General features: G+C 50.1%; 1 protein-coding gene and 1 long non-coding RNA gene across 3 annotated transcripts in view; one reads left to right on the forward strand and one right to left on the reverse strand.

Moving 5' to 3' along the window:
• The window catches only part of CLIC5 (chloride intracellular channel 5), a 105298-nt gene that overhangs the window by 17848 nt on the left and 68432 nt on the right, over positions 1-19018 (reverse strand). For both annotated transcript variants that reach the window (XR_003968859.1, XM_030315633.1), the window contains exon 4: positions 18821-18927. Coding sequence is in view for 1 of the 2 variants with exons in the window: in XM_030315633.1 (XP_030171493.1) it covers positions 18821-18927 (107 nt within the window). In the remaining variant the exon portion in view is untranslated. The remainder of the gene's footprint in view (positions 1-18820; positions 18928-19018) is intronic.
• LOC115514013 lies at positions 2761-11742 on the forward strand. The gene is made up of 6 exons (XR_003968862.1): positions 2761-2967; positions 8010-8098; positions 8861-8961; positions 9615-9717; positions 9936-10430; positions 11158-11742. It is a non-coding gene; the product is annotated as an uncharacterized LOC115514013 (long non-coding RNA).

Here is a 19018-nt window from a genome sequence, read left to right on the forward strand (position 1 = left end):
AGGCTACAGGGATGTGTCACACTTACTTGGTCTGATAGTTTGGAGAATTCATGTCCACCTTTGGCATGAGACCAACACTAGACTTGGCCTCATGGCCAGAGAGGAGGATGTTGTCAAATTGGCTCTAGCTGTGAAAGACCCAGGGGCTCCCCTGTGGGAAGCAATTCCCAGGCCTCCGTTTCTAGGCACTGGTGAAAACAGGAAAGGTGGAAAGACAAACAGTGGTTTATGAGAAAGCAAAACGCAATGGCAACTTCAACAGATTCCCTACTGTTCACTCTTGCAATGTCAGCTGAGCTTAAGAGGAGTCTAGCTCATGCGGCCATGGGTATTATTTGTTTGTTCTAGAAAAGACTTCAGCCTTGAATGGGAGGGTGAATTAAATGACAAACTCCCATGGTTCTTTCCAGTAAGTGGTCAGTAAACGATTCTCTAGTCCCAAGGCAGGATTCAGGTCTTACCATAAGGTGGACTGGGGTATAGGACACTATAGGATGCCCCTTACCCACCTTGGTGGAAAGATTCACCAAGCAAATGGGTTTATAGATTTCTTTGATGTATTTTGAAGGTAGTAAGGGATTTTTCCTTGAAGGAGAGAAGATCCTCTGTACGATTTCTTCCCCAAGCCCTAGAGGGGATCATGGTGAAGAATCATCTTTTTTATACAGTTCCGCAAATCAACCCAATATTTGCCCCCATGTTTAGAAGTATGACTCCCGACAACAAATGAACTGTGTGTGTGTGTGTGTGTGTGTGTGTGTGTGTTTCAAGGCATGGCTTTGGCAACTAGCTAGCTGTGTTTAAAAAACCAGAATGGTTGGGGCGCCTGGGTGGCGCAGTCGGTTGAGCAATTGACTTCAGCTCAGGTCATGATCTCATGGCTCGTGAGTTCGAGCCCCACGTCAGGCTCTGTGCAGACAGCTCAAGAGCTTGGAGCCTGCTTTGGATTCTGTGTCTCCCTCTCTCTCTGCCCCTCACCTGCTCACACTCTGTCTCTCTCAAAAATAAATACATATTGGGGCGCCTGGGTGGCGCAGTCGGTTAAGCGTCCGACTTCAGCCAGGTCACGATCTCGCGGTCCGTGAGTTCGAGCCCCACGTCGGGCTCTGGGCTGATGGCTCAGAGCCTGGAGCCTGTTTCCGATTCTGTGTCTCCCTCTCTCTCTGCCCCTCACCCGTTCATGCTCTGTCTCTCTCTCTGTCCCAAAAATAAATAAACGTTGAAAAAAAAAAATAAATAAAAAAAAATAAATACATATTAAAAAAAAAAAAAAAAAACCCCAGCATGGTAAAGAATTTAGGACTTTTTGGCATGCCTTTCATAAGATATTGTTTTTACGTAGGAAGGGAGGTATGCATAATATAGACACTTCCAGCTTCACATAATTTTCTAAATCTAAAAACCACAGTACCTTTGAAAAGAAAGATGATCACTTATGTCTTCAAATTTAAGTTTCCTTTTGTGTACATAGTCTGTACCCTGCAGGCTCCCCCCAGTGATAACTTATCAACGGGAAGAGAAAGAGAGACAGAGAAAGACTGGGGCCAGTGGAAAGAGGAAGCTTCAGAAACTCCCGGGGAGGGTGCGAGCTGGCTGCAACAACCCAGAGAGAATGTGGTCCCCGTTGGAGCCCTGCCCAGGCTTCAGCCACGGGGCGGTGGCGACCCCTCCTGGCCTGTCCTTAAGCAGCGGAAACTGCATCTTCCACAGCGAACACGTATAACATGCATGTGTGTTTTCTATTAGGCTTTCCAGAAACTCATAAATGGTTGTAAAAACCATTGTGCTAATAGAAAGAACGACATAAATGCTGACTGAAGCTATTAATGCTGGTTGTAGTTTATGTAGCAGACTGAATCAGGCTGAAAACTGTTAGATTTTTATGGCTACTTTGTAACAGGTTATTTTTAACTATCAGGCCATAGATTAGGCTCAGCCCTCATGTTCGAACATCGAACATCGGGAATGAACGAGTCAAGGGAGACGCTTTCTCGGTCCAGCGTTGGGACCTAGGCATGTTCTTTCTCAACGCTCCCTGCAAACGCTCAGGCTGAAGTGACTTAGCCACATTTTGCCCTGTTCATCCTCCAATGCCCACATCTTTTGTAGAAGAGCCATTGACAAATTTAAGAATCGTCACGCAGCCACCACAGCTCTAAATTTAAATAATTACTGGTTTCTGTCATTCTGTCACTATCCTGTCTGGAAACTCTCCCCCAGCCGCCCATTCTTTCAGTTGTTAATACGTCACTCTCCAGCGCCCTCTGTGGGTGGGCCAGGTTTGGTGTCCCTCGCCTCTCGCGGATGTTGAGTCATGACTCCCTAAGTAAAGCTGGGGGTTGCGCAGTATATTTGGAAAACCCACACGGTAGTTGTTCCGTGGTTTGTGAACCTATTTGATCACCATTTCCTAAATGACCTACCTACTCTTGTTTGAAAACTCAGCACCACGTGCATGTTAAATAATGAATTATTTCAATGTCTCATGTATACAGGTCAGGTGCACAACTGCGGGACCAGCGGCCTGCGTGGAGATCCACACTCGGCCATTTACTAACTTGGGTGGGCTACTTCACCTCTTGTGCCTCAGTTTCCTCCTCTGCAAAACAGAGATCATAACAAGGGACACCTTGTTAGGATTGCCATAGGGGATGCCCGGAGGAGACTTAGAACTACCTTCGTCTCTCGGCGTGTGGTTCTTATGGGCAAGGCGTGACGCTGCTGATGTGTAAGAAACAAAGCATACAAAAAAGCTGGTGAGTTCTTAGAATTGCAAGAAAAAAAAATCTGCTTGGTAAACATTGTGCTTGACTTGTCCTCCACCCTGAGGAAGCCACCCCAGATGATTTACGCAGTCTTTTGTTGAGTTTTCAGCTGGCCCTTTCACTCTGACTCTGCTGTCGTAACCACAGTCCCACCAGAGTGAGCCTTGTTCCTGACAGTCATGCAACGGGGCAACCTTAGAGGGTAAGTTCAGCAGGGGTTGGGGGCGAGTGATATTTTGCAGAATTCCCCAGATATACCACAGTAATACCCACCCTCTTCCGCCCTTGCTCAGAGGAGTCCTCTGGGTGCCCCCACTTGCCCCCTCACCGCTTACAATCTGCTGCGGGGAGAAGCTTTAGTTGCACGACGTTAACTTGTATCTTGTAAAGTTTGAGGTAAGAGTGTTGCAGATTAAGTATGCAACTTTACATTTCTGTTTCTTAAAATCTACGTGGAGTAATGATTCAGATTTGGTTAACCCCAACGGAGAATTTGAAATACTAGTTTTTGTTTGTTTGTTTGTTTTTGGCATGGCCAGATCAGATATTTCCACGGTAGTTTTTGTGTGTGTGTGTTTTAAATCCCCTTCTGTTGAAAATGAATTGTATGGAGAAATTCACTCTCACCTTCCTGGTATCTAAAAGAACCCAGATTTCTTCGTAGTCACGTGCCCAGTCAAAAATACTTATGTTCCCAGACTTTTACTAGAGAAGGCCAAATGACCAAATTATGACCAATGAGATCAAGGTGGAAATTTACGGATGGGCTTCTGGGCGAGAAAAGACCGACACAGCTGCCCTTGCCTGGAACTCGGACGTAATGTCTGGAAGTGGAGTACCTCTCTTGTGACATGAGAATGACAGTCACACATTAACGGTAGAGAATCAGTGCTCCAAGGATCTAGATCGATGACTTCTATGAGCAGCTACAATTGTCTGGACCTCTCTACTCTCTGGCCTTCTTGTTATGTGAGAAAAGCAAACTCTGATTAAGAAGTAAACATTTAGAAAGAGTGCTTTAGAGCAGGGCATGGCACATAGTAAAATGCTATGTAGGTTTTTGCTAAGTAAAATAAAATAAATATTTGCTTTGGTGTCTGTAATCAGGTTTCTATTATATGTGGCCAAGCACTGCCCTTGCCAATTCACGTAGATATCGTCAATATTTCTTTATTACATTATTATTCTAGCACCTTGTGCAGTGCCTGGTACTGAATAAGTGTTTGTTGAAAGAATGAGCTATTCAGTAGGGTCTGAGGAAAGGTGAGGGCCCCTAAAATGTAACTCTATATGTGTCTATATGCTTATGCAACTGCTTTATCTCGTTAGAGGGCCTACAATGGTTCCCTTTCTTTGTGTAATGGTGGCGCCCTCGGTCTCTCGGGGATGGATGAAGGGATTTCACTTGTTTGGCCTGGCATACCCTCCTGGGGGTGCATCAGAGCCAAATGCGGAGAGGTCACCACCAACCTGCCCCTCTCTGCCCGGTGACACAGGGAGGACTGAGGCCAGGGCCAGGCGTAGACAAAGTGTTGAGTAAAACCCGTCTTTGAGGTCCCCAAAACAGAAACAAAACGTGGGTCAGATTGTTCTTATCGATTGGTTTTAAATGTGGTTCTTCCCCACCCCCCCCCCACCATAAGGCTGCATTTAACATAACAAAGGTGATACGAGCATTATGTATTTTCAGCTCAGAGAGAGTTCTGGTCATAGGACAGAATCAACCAAGCAGACGCTGGGAAGTTTCAAAAGCAGCCACGAGAATGGAGGGCAGGGGATATGGGACAGGCTTACAGGTAAAGCTGGAACAGGAAGCAGATGGAGGCAATGGCCGCGACGTTGATGAGGCAGGGTAGACCCTTTTATCGAACGTCTCTTGGGTACCCGAGCAGACAGCACAGGTGCCTCTTGAAGTGTCTGGGAGATGGCGCGTTCATTCAGCTCACAAACGTCGGCTGTGGGCCAGATGCTGAGCTGGGCTCTCGAGACAGTAACTAGTGAGACGCACACAGCGCGTGTCCTCATGGAGACTGCTGCTCAGAACCCCGCTTCCCAAAACTCCCTCCTGGACCATCAACACTGAATCATCTGGGAGCCCTCAGGCCTCACCCCAGACCCACTGTGTCATCATCAGTATTTTACCAAAACCCCAGGGGATTCAAACGTGCATTCAAGTAAAAAATGACCTGAATAACACGACAAACAAACACTGGGCACATAAGTCCTAAACGTGTCTCTTTAGCTCATGGGTCTAGTCAGGCGAAACTCACGCATGGGCTTGAGGGGGTGTGGGGTGCCCTCTGGAAAGACAGCTCTAGAGCAGATTTTTTTTTTTATTTTTTTTTTCAAGGTTTATTTATTTTTGGGACAGAGAGAGACAGAGCATGAACGGGGGAGGGGCAGAGAGAGAGGGAGACACAGAATCGGAAACAGGCTCCAGGCTCTGAGCCGTCAGCCCAGAGCCCGACGCGGGGCTCGAACTCACGGACCGCGAGATCGTGACCTGGCTGAAGTCGGACGCTTAACCGACTGCGCCACCCAGGCGCCCCTAGAGCAGATTTTTAAAGAAAGTCAGGGGTTTTAAAGTCAAAGTTCTGTGTGGCAACCTTCCGCCCCCCTCAACGAATTATCTAAATAACTGATAAATTCAGAATACCAGACTGCATTTATAACCCCTTGGCTTCAGTTCCCATGCTTCAGCATCACTTAGTCTGTAGCAAAAGAGTTTCTTTTATTTTTAAAAAAAAAATTTTTTTTAACGTTTATTTATTTTTGAGACAGAGAGAGACAGAGCATGAATGGGGGAGGGGCAGAGAGAGAGGGAGACACAGAATCGGAAACAGGCTCCAGGCTCTGAGCCATCAGCCCAGAGCCCGACGCGGGGCTCGAACTCACGGACCGCGAGATCGTGACCTGAGCTGAAGTCGGACGCTTAACCGACGGAGCCACCCAGGCGCCCCGCAAAAGAGTTTCAAAGCTGAGAAATGCCTGTTTGTCCCGTGACCATCATGGCTCCCTCATGTCTCCGGAACAAATTTTCCACACCCCAGCTTTTCCTATGTGAAACGGAGAGAACGTTGTCCATCCTGCCTGGACAAGATAGTGACCAATTTGGCAAGGAGAGTTTATGATTGAGGTGTTTGAAGTTTGCGAGAGAAAGTTTAATACGCCACCTGGATTTCACATCTTGTCATTCCCCAAAATGGGGAAACCCAGTCTAGATGCTAATTTCCCCAGAGCCATTCTCCAACGAGAGTCAACAGAGGAGAGAGAATTTCCCCTCAGAGCTATGTTCTAATGACGGAGGAGAGGTTATGAGTACAGACATTGCATAACCAACTAGAGTACTCCTGAGCCGCTCCTGGGTGGCTCAGTCGGTTGAGCGTCGGCTTCGGCTCGGGTAATGATCTCATGGTTTGTGGGTTCGAGCCCCGCGTCGGGCTCTGTGCTGACAGCTCAGAGCCTGGAGCCCGCTTCGGATTCTGTATCTCCCTCTCTCTCTGCCCCTTCCCTGCTCATGATCTGTCTCTCTCTGTCTCTCGAACACACACAATGAAGTGCGGACACACTCAACGCGCACACTGCCGCACTTCTGAGGCCTACACACCATTACGCTTAACAGTACAGCTGTTAGACCCATGTCAAGTCTTCTCACTAACACAACTTCACATGCAAGCACATTTTTCAGATTAACGGATACACGTCCTGTTTATTTAAGGAAGTATGTAAAGGCCTCTGCTAGTACCTGGAAATATCAGAACACACAAGAGCCATCTGTGTGTGTGTCCGTGTGTGTGGAGAGAGAGAAACGTATTTAGCTCCCCCGTATAAACTGCACAAAGACAAGAGGTGTCGGTTGCACAGGATGAGGTAACGGTAGCCAGAGGTGAAAAAGCATTTAACTCGCGTTCAAATTAGTCATTTAATGTTCCTTTATTCCCCAGGCCTTGATCTGAGGCCAGGCCAGGCCAGGCGAACTCGTTCTGGTCAGACGGCGGGAAATTCCACCACATGGAATGGTGTTGGTGGTCTCCACTCCCCTCAACTCCGGCCGGGGAGCCCACACAGCGAACACGGGCTCCTTGCACTAATGAATGCGCCCACCCACACAGGACCTGCCCCCCCCCCAACCCGGCCCCTGCCCCCCTCCCCCGCCTCCTCCCCGAGCGGGCCCCGTCCACATGCAACCCCACCGCCAACCGCCTTCCAGAAATTCGTTTCAGAAGCAAAATTTGCTAAATTATAAATGGCCAGCATCCGCCTCAATAATGAACCAAATCAAAGACCCTCTGGAGGAATCCTCTGGGCAACTTCTGGGAGGTGCCAGAAGGAACTACTCACGCCTTCCCCTCCCTCTTGCTCTAAGCCTCAAGGACCCCACCGCCTGTGAGGGGGCACATCTATGCAGGACGTGCCAAGCCTCGGACGTGGGTCCCACTGAGCCTAGGTTATTTGTTTTTCCTTGTTAAGAATGCTAATCAAAGCAAAACTTTAACCCAACAAACAAACAAACAAAATATCCTGAGTTGGCTACTTGCACGCAGGGGTGGCCAAGGAAGGCAGCCTGAAGGGTTCCTTTATGACCAGAGGCGTTTTTGAAATGAGACAGCAATGGCTGCTTTACGAGGAAGTGGCAAGACAGTCACCTCGTTATCCTCACCGCTGTGGTGGTCTGGGGACCACCCAGGAGCCTCCACCATGATAACAGCCTGGGCTGAGGTCTTCTTCCAGGGAACCAGTTGTCCCGAGTTGGGACATAGCTACCTTTCTCCAAAGAATAGGTCGGTGTTTCTGACAGAACAGACATGGAACCCCACTGGCTTCCTCGTTCTCAGTGGACTAATTAGAACTCACATTCCTGCCTTCTTCCCATTGCCTTAGCTCTCCCCTCAGAGCATGACATTGAATGAGAGGAGGGGCCGTGCCCATCCCCTTGGAAAGACTGGGCCCACCGGGATATGGGGCTGAGGGTTGGGAGGGAGGAAGAGGAGGGGGAAATAATCACCTTGTGATTGAAGTGGCTTGGAATAATAAATACACATGCTCTTTTAAACATGGCTCGCCACATCCTGGGGAATCTAGAGAAACGTTCCACATCACCTCCCCAACCCTCACTCCCAAGAGTAGTTGGCTTTCAGGACGCTTTGGGAGAAAGCACAGGGCCTTTGATAAGAGGCTTGTTAGTTCTGGGCTAACAGTCCTCCCAGACCGCTTTGAATCCTTTCAAATATTTTCCCATTTTAGGTCAAGGAGGTTCGTAACGGTAAACACCGAAGGTGGCGGAAGGGGAAGAGAGAAGGGAGAAAGATGCGACCAGGACAGTAAGTTACCAGGTAACCAACGACCTCTCTGGAGGATCCATTGGGTCTGGTGGACATGCCCTGCTCTGGGTGTAAGGGAAGATGGCTTTGAATCCCCAAGGGAGACCTGGGCCTCGTCTTGAACCCCCAGTTTGGGCATAACTGTGTTCTATGCAGAGGATGCTTGAAAATCCTTAGGCTAAAAAGGATTAGCCCTCTCTGGCGCTGATTCCTCCAACCGCCAGAAGAGGGCAGCACATGCTTCTACATCACAGCGAAAGCCGGGCTACCCAATCCAGAGAGTGGACACGAGGGAATTTGGGAGAGGATTTGTGAAATTAGCAGCAGCGGTCGTGGCAGCTTTAGCTATCGTATATTGGTGCCCATGGTGTGCTGGGAACTGCCCTAAGGGCTTTAATGCATTAATTCATTCAATTAACAAGACCACGCTACAAGAAAGAACACTATTATAATCTCCCTACTATAGACGAGGAAGCTGAGAAGTATAGAAGTTAAGAGAACTGGCTACTGTAATCTGAGACTACCTGAGACAGAGGTCAGCAAAGTATAGTCCAGGGGCCAAATTCAGCCCACTGGGTGTTTTTGCACTGCCCTCAAGCTAAGGATGGTTTTCACATTTGGGGATGGTTGGAAAAATTCAAAAGAAGAATGACATTTCATGACCCCTGCAAATGACGAGAAATTCAAGGTCAGTGCCCGTAGGCAAAGCTGTACTGGAACACAGCCACACTCACTTGCTTACGTGTTGTCTGTGGCCGCTTTCTCACTCCAAAGGCGAAGCTGAGCAGTTGTGACAGCCCACAGTGTTGGAAAAATCTGCAGAATTTATCATCTGACCCTTTCCAGAAAACGTGTGCCGAACCCTAACCCAAGGGGTAAGTGCTACCTCTTTCTAGCCACCACAGACACGTTCCCGGACATGGAGTTAGGACAGCTAGCCTAGAGGGATCCGGAAGTAATGCTGACCTCAGGTCATTTTCTTTCCACCAGCATTTCTGGGAATAGCCTATGTACCACGTTTCATTTTTTCACACCTGACATCTCTGAAGTCATACTGCTTCTGACAATCACAATGTTAAGCATACTGTTTCTCACAGGTAGTTAAAATAGTAAGGTCTTATCCTAGATGACACCTTAGATGAGGCAGCTCCCACCTCAAAAGTCCGGCCGCTTTTTGTACCTTTCCATGGATGGGACGCTCACTTCTTTTGCTGGGGGCCCATTCTACAATTTTAATGGCAAGTGTCTTAATATCGGGGTGGCGCCTGTGAGCCTCAATTTCCATATATCAAATGGAGATGGTCTAAGGGAGTGACGGGTATATGTTAGGAAGCAGGTACTTGGCCACTGGGATAGGGAGGCGCGTGCACAGTGGCTACAAGACGAGCCTGTCTGCTGGTGTGGTCAGCCAGTCGGGCAGGCTGTGAGGTGGAAGGACAGGAATGAGTTCGTGGGGACACAAACCACGGGGGACATGGCAAGGGAAGGAAAAACTTCCAGTGTTGCAAACAGATTCTTTTTCCACCAGCATCAGCCAGGAGCATGGGTGGCCCACCACATCACCTCTTAGAAGAGAAGACAGGACAATTCAAAGATTCGGGCCTGACGGAAGGAAGAGGCAGGGAAAGCAGGTGCAGCTGGCTTGGTCACATTTCCGTGAGGGCTCTGGGGGAAGATGAAGGGAAGGGGGGGGGGCAGGATGGGAGCAACTGATATTGTGGCGATATTCAATCACACGTCGGTCAAGTGGGACTGGTCATCCCAATGATGAGATGAGCTCGCAGAGTTTTCCGGGACATTCTAGGGGTCCTCTTCCTGATATGTGGTTTTGGATTGCCCATTTTCTCAGAATCAACCTGGAGAGCCCACTGCTTGCTTCCAGGTCCCTGGAAGTGAAGCCGCTGACAGGAGCCTCAGGAAGGAGGAAACCCTCGCCCTTATTCGTAAACACACGACAGCGGCTCAGAGAACTCCGTGGCTAACGGCAACTTGTGTGTTGCAGCCAAGAATCTGGGGCCAGGAGGCTGCAGAAGGAAGCCGTGATATACTCTCCCTCCCTCTGTGGCGGGGCAGCCAGGTTTGGATTTGGGGTTGGGGAGGAGGGAGAACAGAAGGCTAAGCCCCAAACAGGTGCTTTTCATTTGGGGACATGTGTCCTGGATTTTCTGGGACAGTACCAATTTCTTCTAATTTGATTATTTTCAATGAGGGCAATTTGTTCGACATCTGATCTTGAGTTTGGAAAACGACGGCCACTACGCTTATAACTTAACGAGGGCACCAGCTCAGTCTCCGGTGTGAAACCCTACTCTCAACACAGAGCACTCTATCCAGCACATCACAGGTACCCGGGGAAGGCGTTTAGGACTTTGCTTAGGAAGTCAGACGTATTTTATTAGGACAAGTACTTTAGGAAGAGTATTAGGACCGCACAGGGTCTTGCATGAGTGGAAAGGGGCCCGTCTCTGCAAGCACAGCCCAGGAGCCTGAGAGTGAGGATAAAAACACACAGGCACGGGCAGGCTGCGATGGAACAGAGTAGGCAAGCTGGTGACACAGGCCTGAGTCTGCAAAGAGTTCTCTCCTGCTCCTCAAGAGAGGAGAGGAAAAAAAAAAAAAAAAGAAAATACATCGCAGGGGTAATACACACCAGCAGGGTCGGGGGCAGGGGCAAGGTGGGGCCAATGCCTGCAGGGAAGAGACCGACAGCTTTGTCTACAGACAAAGGAAAGGGAAATCAAAGGAGGCCAAAGGTCAAGGTAAATGAAAATAACAGCTCCGCCAAGCCCGGAGTCCTCAAATCAATAAAATTTGTCATTCTTCCGGGAGGTTGGTAGGTTTTTGTCTCCTGGGAGAACCCAACTGTAGCTGACCGGGGGTCCCTTCTGGCTTTTGTCCGCTGGTAGGTTTAGAGCCAGATTTGCGGTCTGCGTGTGTGTGCGGCTCTCGGAACTGGCTGTTTTAAGCTCACCCTGAGTTCTGTTTTATGGTGCCCCCCGCCTTGTTTTTCTTTCTCACCTCGTTCTGCTGTGCTGCTCTGCTGGGCATGGGCTCTGGGAGCGGTTATGAAGTCTTTCCTGAGCAAGTGGAGTATACATTTGAGGATAACGAGGCGGCTCATCAGAGGGAAGAACGCAGACACAAAAATAGAAGAAAATGCTACACTTGACGGGGGAAGAGACGAGGGGATTCCAAGGAAGCCTTGAAAGCCGGAAATCATGCAAATTGGGAAAAACACCATTCGGCACAGAAATGTGGGGTACCAGCAGCGTGATGAGTATGCGTTAGAGGAGTTAAAAAAGGAATATGCAAATGTGGCTGGGGAAAGCCATAAGGCTTCACAGGAGGTGTGGACGAGATAAAAGAGACGGGGTGTGAGGCTTTGTACACCCCTTAGGAGGGAAGAGAGTCCCGTGGAAGTGGGCACGTGCACGAGATTGGAGATGGGAGGTGTGGTGTGAATGCAACAGGAGAAATACTGGATTGTCTTAGTCCACGTGCATACACATGTCTGCTCCCTCTCTGTGCAAAAAGAAAATGGGGAAAAGTACATAACAATACAACACGAGGGGCGCCCTGGATGACTCTGTCGGTTGAGGGTCAGTCTGACTTCAGCTCAGGTCATGACCTCACAGTTCATGAGTTCGAGCCCCGCATCGGGCCCGCCGCTGTCAGCACAGAGCCTGCTTTGGATCCTCTGTCTCCCTCTCTTCCTGCCCCTCTCCTGCTGGCGCGCTCTCTCTCAAAAATGAATAGACATTTATAAAAAAAAAAATACAACACAAGCCAACAACAACATGAATAATGATACTGGAGCAGGAATATTAACTGTATCTGGGGAAACGTGATAGGGCTAGAAGAAATGTAGAAGGGACTTTAAAAACAGTGATGAACAGAGGGGTGCCTGGGTGCCTCAGTCGGTTAGGAGTCTGACTTCGGTTCAGGTCACAATCTCACAGCTTGTGAGTTCGAGCCCTGCATCGGGCTCTGTGCTGATGGCTCAGAGCCTGGAACCTGCTTCGGATTCTGTGTCTCCCTCTCTCTCTCTGCCCCTCCCCTGCTCTTGCTCTGTCTCTCTCTCCTTCAACAATACATAAACATTAAAAAAATTTTTTTTAAATAGTGACTAACAGAGAATTAAAGATGCACATTAGACCCTCCTGTCAATTGCCTAGAGTGCACAGTATATACAGAAAGTGAAATAAACCTGTAGACTTAATAGGATAAAGCATAAGGAAAAAGGGAAGTTGTGAAAAAGTAAACTAAAAATACAGTATTTTGGGGTGCCCGGGTGGCTCAGTTGCTTAAGCGTCCGACTTCAGCTCAGGTCATGATCTCACGGTCCATGAGTTCGAGCCCCGCATCAGGCTCTGTGCTGACAGTTCAGAGCCCAGAGCCTGCTTCGGATTCTGTGTCTCCCTCTCTCTCTCTGCGCCTCCCCCACTCACACTCTGTCTCTATCAAAAAACGAATAAATGTTAAAAAAAAAAAATTTTAAATATAGTATTTTACCCCCAGATTAGGGAAGTAGCGAAAATGAGTTTCTTGAAAGCCCAGGGGTTGGGCAGAGATTTTTAGAGTCTTGAAATGGCAGTTTGAAGGTTCGGAATGCAAAAGGGAAGATGGGTGGGTATTCAGAGAGAAAAGCCCAGGTCCTCTTGGAGAAGACAGAGTGAGGGAGACAGGTTTAAGGAGGGTGTAAAAGAAACCCTTCGAGGGAAGGGACAACCAGAGAGGCAGCGATGTCCCCGTGGCATGGTGCCGGAGCAGGATGGGGTACGGGAGCCAGGAGAGCCAGAGCTGTGGGTCGGGGCTGCCGCCAGGTCACCGGACCTCCACGTGTGGCGGTGGCATCTCAGAGGAGGGTGAAAGCAGTAAGTCCAGGAGGCAACACTTGCAGAGAGAGGTGGAGGACGTGAGCGATGTAGGCCCAAGCGTGGAGGCCTGAAGGTGGAGGCCAGGCCACCGCTGCACTCTGCCTCTCGGGGGAAGCAGCATGGCAATCGGGGTGGGGACAGAGCTGACCGCTGGTCACACCTCACCACCAGGTGGGTCACCAGGTGTGCCGAAGACCGGATGGCCAAAGCTGGCGCCTTCCCCTGGTCCTCCTGCTGTAAACCTTCCATACTGAACCAGCTACTTGCCCCTGCTGGATTGAAAATGCACCGTGCAGGGGCTCAGAGCAGGGGCTCCTACAGCCGAATCCAAGCCCAGTGCTGCTCTCTCCATCCCAAGATGTCCTTTCTCAGGCCACGAGCGCTCCCTCCTGGTGAGTTCTGGATCCCATTCCCCCATGGTCTCCTCCTGTGCAGACCTCCCCTCCCCGCCAAAGGAGAAGGGCCCTGCTCCTCTGGCCAGCCCGGACTCTCTCTGGTGGTGTAGGATCTGAGACATGGGCAGCTGCAGGCCAAGGGGATGTATCCAGAGAAGCTGCCCAAGGACTGCTCCAGGCAGCTGTGTGCGACAACGAGGCTTCCCGTGACCCTGTGCGCAGCATTTCATACCACGGATCACTCTTAAAGCAAACAAACGGGGGCGCCTGAATGGCTCAGTCCGTTAAGCCTCCGGACTCTTGATTTTGACTTAGCTCATGATCTCATGGTTCGTGGGTTTGAGCCTGCCATCGGGCTCTGCACGAGCAGTGTGGAGCCTGCTTGTGATTCTCTCTCCCTCCCTCTCTCTCTCTCTCTCTCTCTGCCCCTCCCCTGCTCACTCTCTCTCTCAAGATAAAAAAATAAACTTCAAAAAAACACTTTCCTTCCTCATCTTCAACATCTTTTCCGTCTTCTACCCTTCCTAGCTTCCTTCTTTACTCCCTGGCTAGACCTTAACCTTCCTCCCTGACTCCTCTCTTGCTGCCCTCCCATAAGCATGGGTGATCCTTCATGTTGTCCCTAGTGCTCCCCTCCTCTCACTCATGGACTTAACTATGTGTAATTGTAATCAAAATAATATAGTTATAACCTGAGGTACATACAATTATTGTGCCCATTCTACAGATGAGAAACCGAGGCACACAGAGTTGATATGATGGGCCCAGTGTCACAAGGCCAGCAAGAAGAGAGGCGAAGCTGGGGTCTGAGCCCCGGGCAGCCGATGCCAGAGGCTGCAAGTTGGAACCACCACACCGTTGCCTGTAGGGTCCTTGGTTCCCCCACGAACCAGGGTGGCAGTGGGGATCCCAAGTGATAAGAAAGTAAGCTCGCGTAGGACCTTACTCCATGGGGGTCTTGGGACATTCTGATGAGGACGTCAGTGCTACCTTTAAGCGGAGTGAAGAACAAGTTTGGAAAGGGAGCATGGAGGGGCGTGGAGATGGAATCAGGTCTCAGCAGACCAAGGGGACCAGGATCGGGTAATGACAGAAGGAGGAGGCTGAGCAGTGATAGACAACCTGACAGAGCACAGGACCAGGGCTTCGGGGTCAAACGTAACAATCCCAAAGGTGTAACAGGTGGAGCCAGCTCACGGACCCTCTTTGACGTGTCCTGCGGAGAGGAGGGAAATGCAACAAGAAAATGGGAAACACTGAAACAAGTGGAAATGAGCTGACACGAGCCGGAGATTTGAACGTGCTGGTTGCGGGTAGCGGGAGTATGAGCTAAGGCGGTAGCGTCTGATGCGGATATTCGTGTTGGTCTCATTTTGTTCAATTAGCAGCGAGACCCAAAGTGAACATTCAATGAGCATTTACCACGGGTCAGGCACGGTGCTAAAGGATTTACAGGCACCGACTGATAAAGCAAATGAGTCTGCATTACAAACCTGGGATATGCTATTAATTGCCTTCTGTGGCAATGAAGACATTGAAAGTATTATTAAGTATATTTCGGGGCGCCTGGGTGGCTCAGTCGGTTAAGCGTCCGACTTCGGCTCAGGTCACGATCTCGCGGTCCGTGAGTTCGAGCCCCGCGTCGGGCTCTGGGCTGATGGCTCAGAGCCTGGAGCCTGCTTCCGATTCTGTGTCTCCCTCTCTCTCTGCCCCTCCCCCGTTCATGCTCTGTCTCTCTCTGTCTCAAACATAAATAAACGTTAAAAAAATAAAAAAAAAAAAAGTATATTTCACAGATGCAGAAACAGAGGCTCTGAGAGAAGTCTCTCTAGTGAGGTTGTACAGCTAGACGCAGCAGACCTAGAATTCCAACCCCGGCCAGCAATTGCCTGTTTATATGTTTTATAGCCCCTGGTTAGCTCACTGATGGCAATGACTTTGTCTCATCTGTCTTCACAACTCTAGAACCTAGTACAGTGCCTGGCATTTAAGAAAAGCTCTTTAAATTTTTTTTTTAATGTTTATTTATTTTTGAGACAGAGCATGAGCGGGGGAGGGTCAGAGAGAGAGGGAGACACAGAATCCGAAGCAGGCTCCAGGCTCTGAGCCATCAGCCCAGAGCCCGACGCGGGGCTCGAACTCACGGACCGTGAGATCGTGACCTGAGCCGAAGTCAGACGCTCAACCGACAGAGCCACCCAGGGGCCCCAAGAAAAGCTCTTGAAACATTAGCTTTGACTTGTGGCCACTCCATGCCATCTGTTTGTTGAGTGAATAAATGACTGTGTGTACAAACTGGGGGGAATTCTCTTGTGTGCTAGCTGGGGATGGCTCCCCTGGATTGGGTCTGGGTCTCAGTAGCTGGGGACTTTTAATGTTGTGTGAAACAGGGAAATTTTGAATGACAGTCCCTGTATCCACCGTGGGAGTGGAGAGATGACCCAGCATGCAGACGATGTCACAGTATTGGGTTTTTTCACACTTTGATGTCATGAGGGCAGGAAAGGAACAAGCCATGGCCCTTGTACATATGGGGTCTGAGAAGTATTGGGTGGGCCAGAGGGGAGGGAGGGAAGGCTTTTTTCAAGAGAAAAAAAAAGTTGAAAACATATAAGGGCCAATCTGAAGACAGGACATTGAAGAAATAGATGCAGAGCTGAAGATCCAGAGAGAAAAATGGGAAAGCGGTATAGGAAGGCATGTCGGAGGAAGCCGGGGGTCTCTTGCTGAAGTTGTCACGAGGGGCTGCCTGCCACAGCTGGGATAAAGCAGAGAGGGGTGTGGACTGTCTTCCAGGTTAAGGGGCCGCATGGGGTGGACCATGGCGTTACTCTCTGCCTTGGCTTCTGGCTTGCTAAGCCTCAGAACTTTTGGACCCAGTAGACCGTAACTCGGGGATAAGGGTGGAGGGAAGGAAAAAGAAAGGAAAAGGGCAGGGGTGGGGGTGGCCAAGCTATGGTGACAGGGGAGGAACAAATGCGTGGCATCTAGCTCAAGGCAGGAGAAGAGACCGGCACAAAGGGCCATGAAGGGGATGGGCTCCCTGGGACAGCAGAAATGCCGGAGCCCTGAAATGCGCAAATGAGTCAGGGGGAGAAGGAGTCAGGAGGGCAAAACCCGACCCAGAGAAAAACAGGGTGAAAGAGAAGAAGTGGAAACAATGAAAATTGGAGACTGTTGAGTTTGTAAGAAATTGATACGTGATGTTCAGTGGAAACTGCTGCTCTGGGTTTGGGGATAGAAGAACTGTAAATATGGAGAATATGTAAATACTGTTTGTAACTTGAAAAATCTGGAGGGCTCAGATGAGAGAATCCTCCCGAGGGTGCTTTGACAAGTATGAAGGAAGGTATTTGTGGCTGAGAGGAAAGGGCCCTGGATGTAGAATCTGCAAACCGGAGCTGAGAGCTGAGAGCCAGTCCTGGCCGGGGGGGGGGGGGGGGGGGGGGGGGGGGACAAGCACGAACCACTGGTCGGCTCATTTGTCTCGGGTCCCCAGCCAGGCAAGCCCGGCCTGCCCTCGCACACACGGCCGCGAGGGGCCACATTCATGCCCTCAACAGAGCACCACAAAGTGGGCGGCTTACCACACCAGAAATCTGTTCACCCACTTTTAGAGACCAGAAGTCCACCATCAAGGTGTCAGCAAGGCCACACTCCCTCACAGGGCTCTGGGGCGGGCTGGGGGAGAGAGTCCTTTCCTGCCTCTTTCAGGCTGTGGTGGCCCAAGGCGTCCTTGGCTCCTGGCCACAGCACTCCAATCTCTGCACCACGTTCACAGGAACCACCCCCCTGCTCTCTGTGTGCCCTCTCCCCTTCTTACAAGGACGCCAGTGGTTGGATTTAGGGACCACGATAAACCCAGGATGATCTCATCTCGAGACCCTTAACTAATGATATCTGCGCAGATCCCATTTCCAAATAGGGCCTCAACCAAGCAAGAGCACGGAGCATGTTTAAAATATCTCCACATCCCTTCTTCTTCCTCTTCTCCCCGTAGGCCACTCTCCTTATGGCGCCTCTTCACGCACCTCTAATGGCTGGCGTGGCCCACAGGATAAAACCCAACCTCCCGGGCTGACGCTTCAGGCTCTGGCCACCCTCCCCAGTCTCTGTCACTGGCACTTTCCCAGCTCCCCATCACCTCCTCCCTATAGTCACAGCCAACTGACTCCCCCTTAACCTTCAAGACCCAGGGGAAACCCCTTCAAAGCAGCTTTCTCAAAGGCCCTGGGGTACATTCTTCCTGCTCGGAACCCCTCTGGCAAATATTGCTTCCCCTTCCCCATGGCAGCTAATGAGCTCTTCAGACTCCCTTGCCTCTTTTCTTGCTCTTTGGCTTTTTGTGAATTTAAGCCTTTTCTTCTGCACCAGCCAGGTTTTCAAGACGGGGAAAGTATCCGTTTCTCGTTTTCCTAGAATCTAGTCTGTGCCTGTTACCACCCAGGTCCTCAGTAACTGTTAACCAAAATATTTACTTTCCGCGGCACCAACTCTGTTCCTGCCAAAATGTTCTTCCCTTTCCCTGCATGCATGGCTGCCCCTCCTGGTCACCTTGTCCCCAAAGATGTCTTTCTCCTCTGATCTCCTAAAGCGTCTAGCATTTCCCACCTTGCTTGGGTCCACTGTGTGTTACTCTGATGGCCACTCATTCACAAAGATTCATGAAGCCCCTGCTCTGTTTGGCTCTGTGCTGGGCTCCAGGCTCCCACCCTTAAGGTGCTCCTTTTCCCCCTTGAAGGCAAGCGAACTTTCTCATCCTTCTTCTTTTTCCTCCCGGGGCCTATCACAGTTCTTCAAGTGTTACCCGCGCTCAGTGTGAGTTCTATTCAAATTGCTTCGGCGAGTTCTTAAAGGAAAGGCCAAATGAGGGACTTAAAATGCACTGAGCTTAAATGAGGCGCCCAGACCCCTCCGAGAAGGCCTCATAAGAAAACTAGTCCTGGGCTCTGTAGCCAAGGCCAGATGGAGGATGAACCAGGTCTTGAGATGTGGCTTCCCCAGCACCCTCTGCACTTGCGGTAGGGCAAGGCTCTGCTTGCCGTCCCACCATGGCCTCTGCACAACTCCTTCCTTGAGCAAGCTTTCAGGGACTGGAAGGAAGTTGGAATATGTGGCTCCAATCAGGGCCTCCTGAGAACACAGGCAGGGTTATGAATGTGGCACAAACGGACAGTGGTATGGCCGAGGCAGGAACCTTCTGTGCAGACCATTATGATGTGCAGTAAGGCACGCTCAGAACACAAAGTGCATCCCTCCCTCCAAATTCAGCAGAAAGGGCCACGGGCCGTTCTCTTGCACTAGACAAAGAGAAGGATCTACAGCCCCTTGTCACAGGGGACACAGGTGTGGGCGAACAGCAAGTCGCATGGGTTCCAGGTGCTTCTCTGGCCTAAGTACCTGAGGTGCCCTGGGCAGGGGTCACTGCTGCCAGGGGCTCTGGGTGGAAGGGAGCCACTCACCAGCATTGTTTTGCTGCTTTGTGTTTTTGATGTAAGCAGAGAACTTGGAGAAGATGTCGATGCCTGCCGTGTTGGATTCCCGGTGTTTCGCAGCCAGTTTGGGGTACCTGGAAGGGAAGGCATGGTGTTCTAGAATCAGTGAGAACTTGGAGCTCCTTTACCCCAAACGACTAGCAACATCCCTGTTTCTAGTTTGAT

This window comes from Lynx canadensis, chromosome B2 (assembly GCF_007474595.2).
Source record: "Lynx canadensis isolate LIC74 chromosome B2, mLynCan4.pri.v2, whole genome shotgun sequence".
NCBI classification, from domain to species: domain Eukaryota; kingdom Metazoa; phylum Chordata; class Mammalia; order Carnivora; family Felidae; genus Lynx; species Lynx canadensis.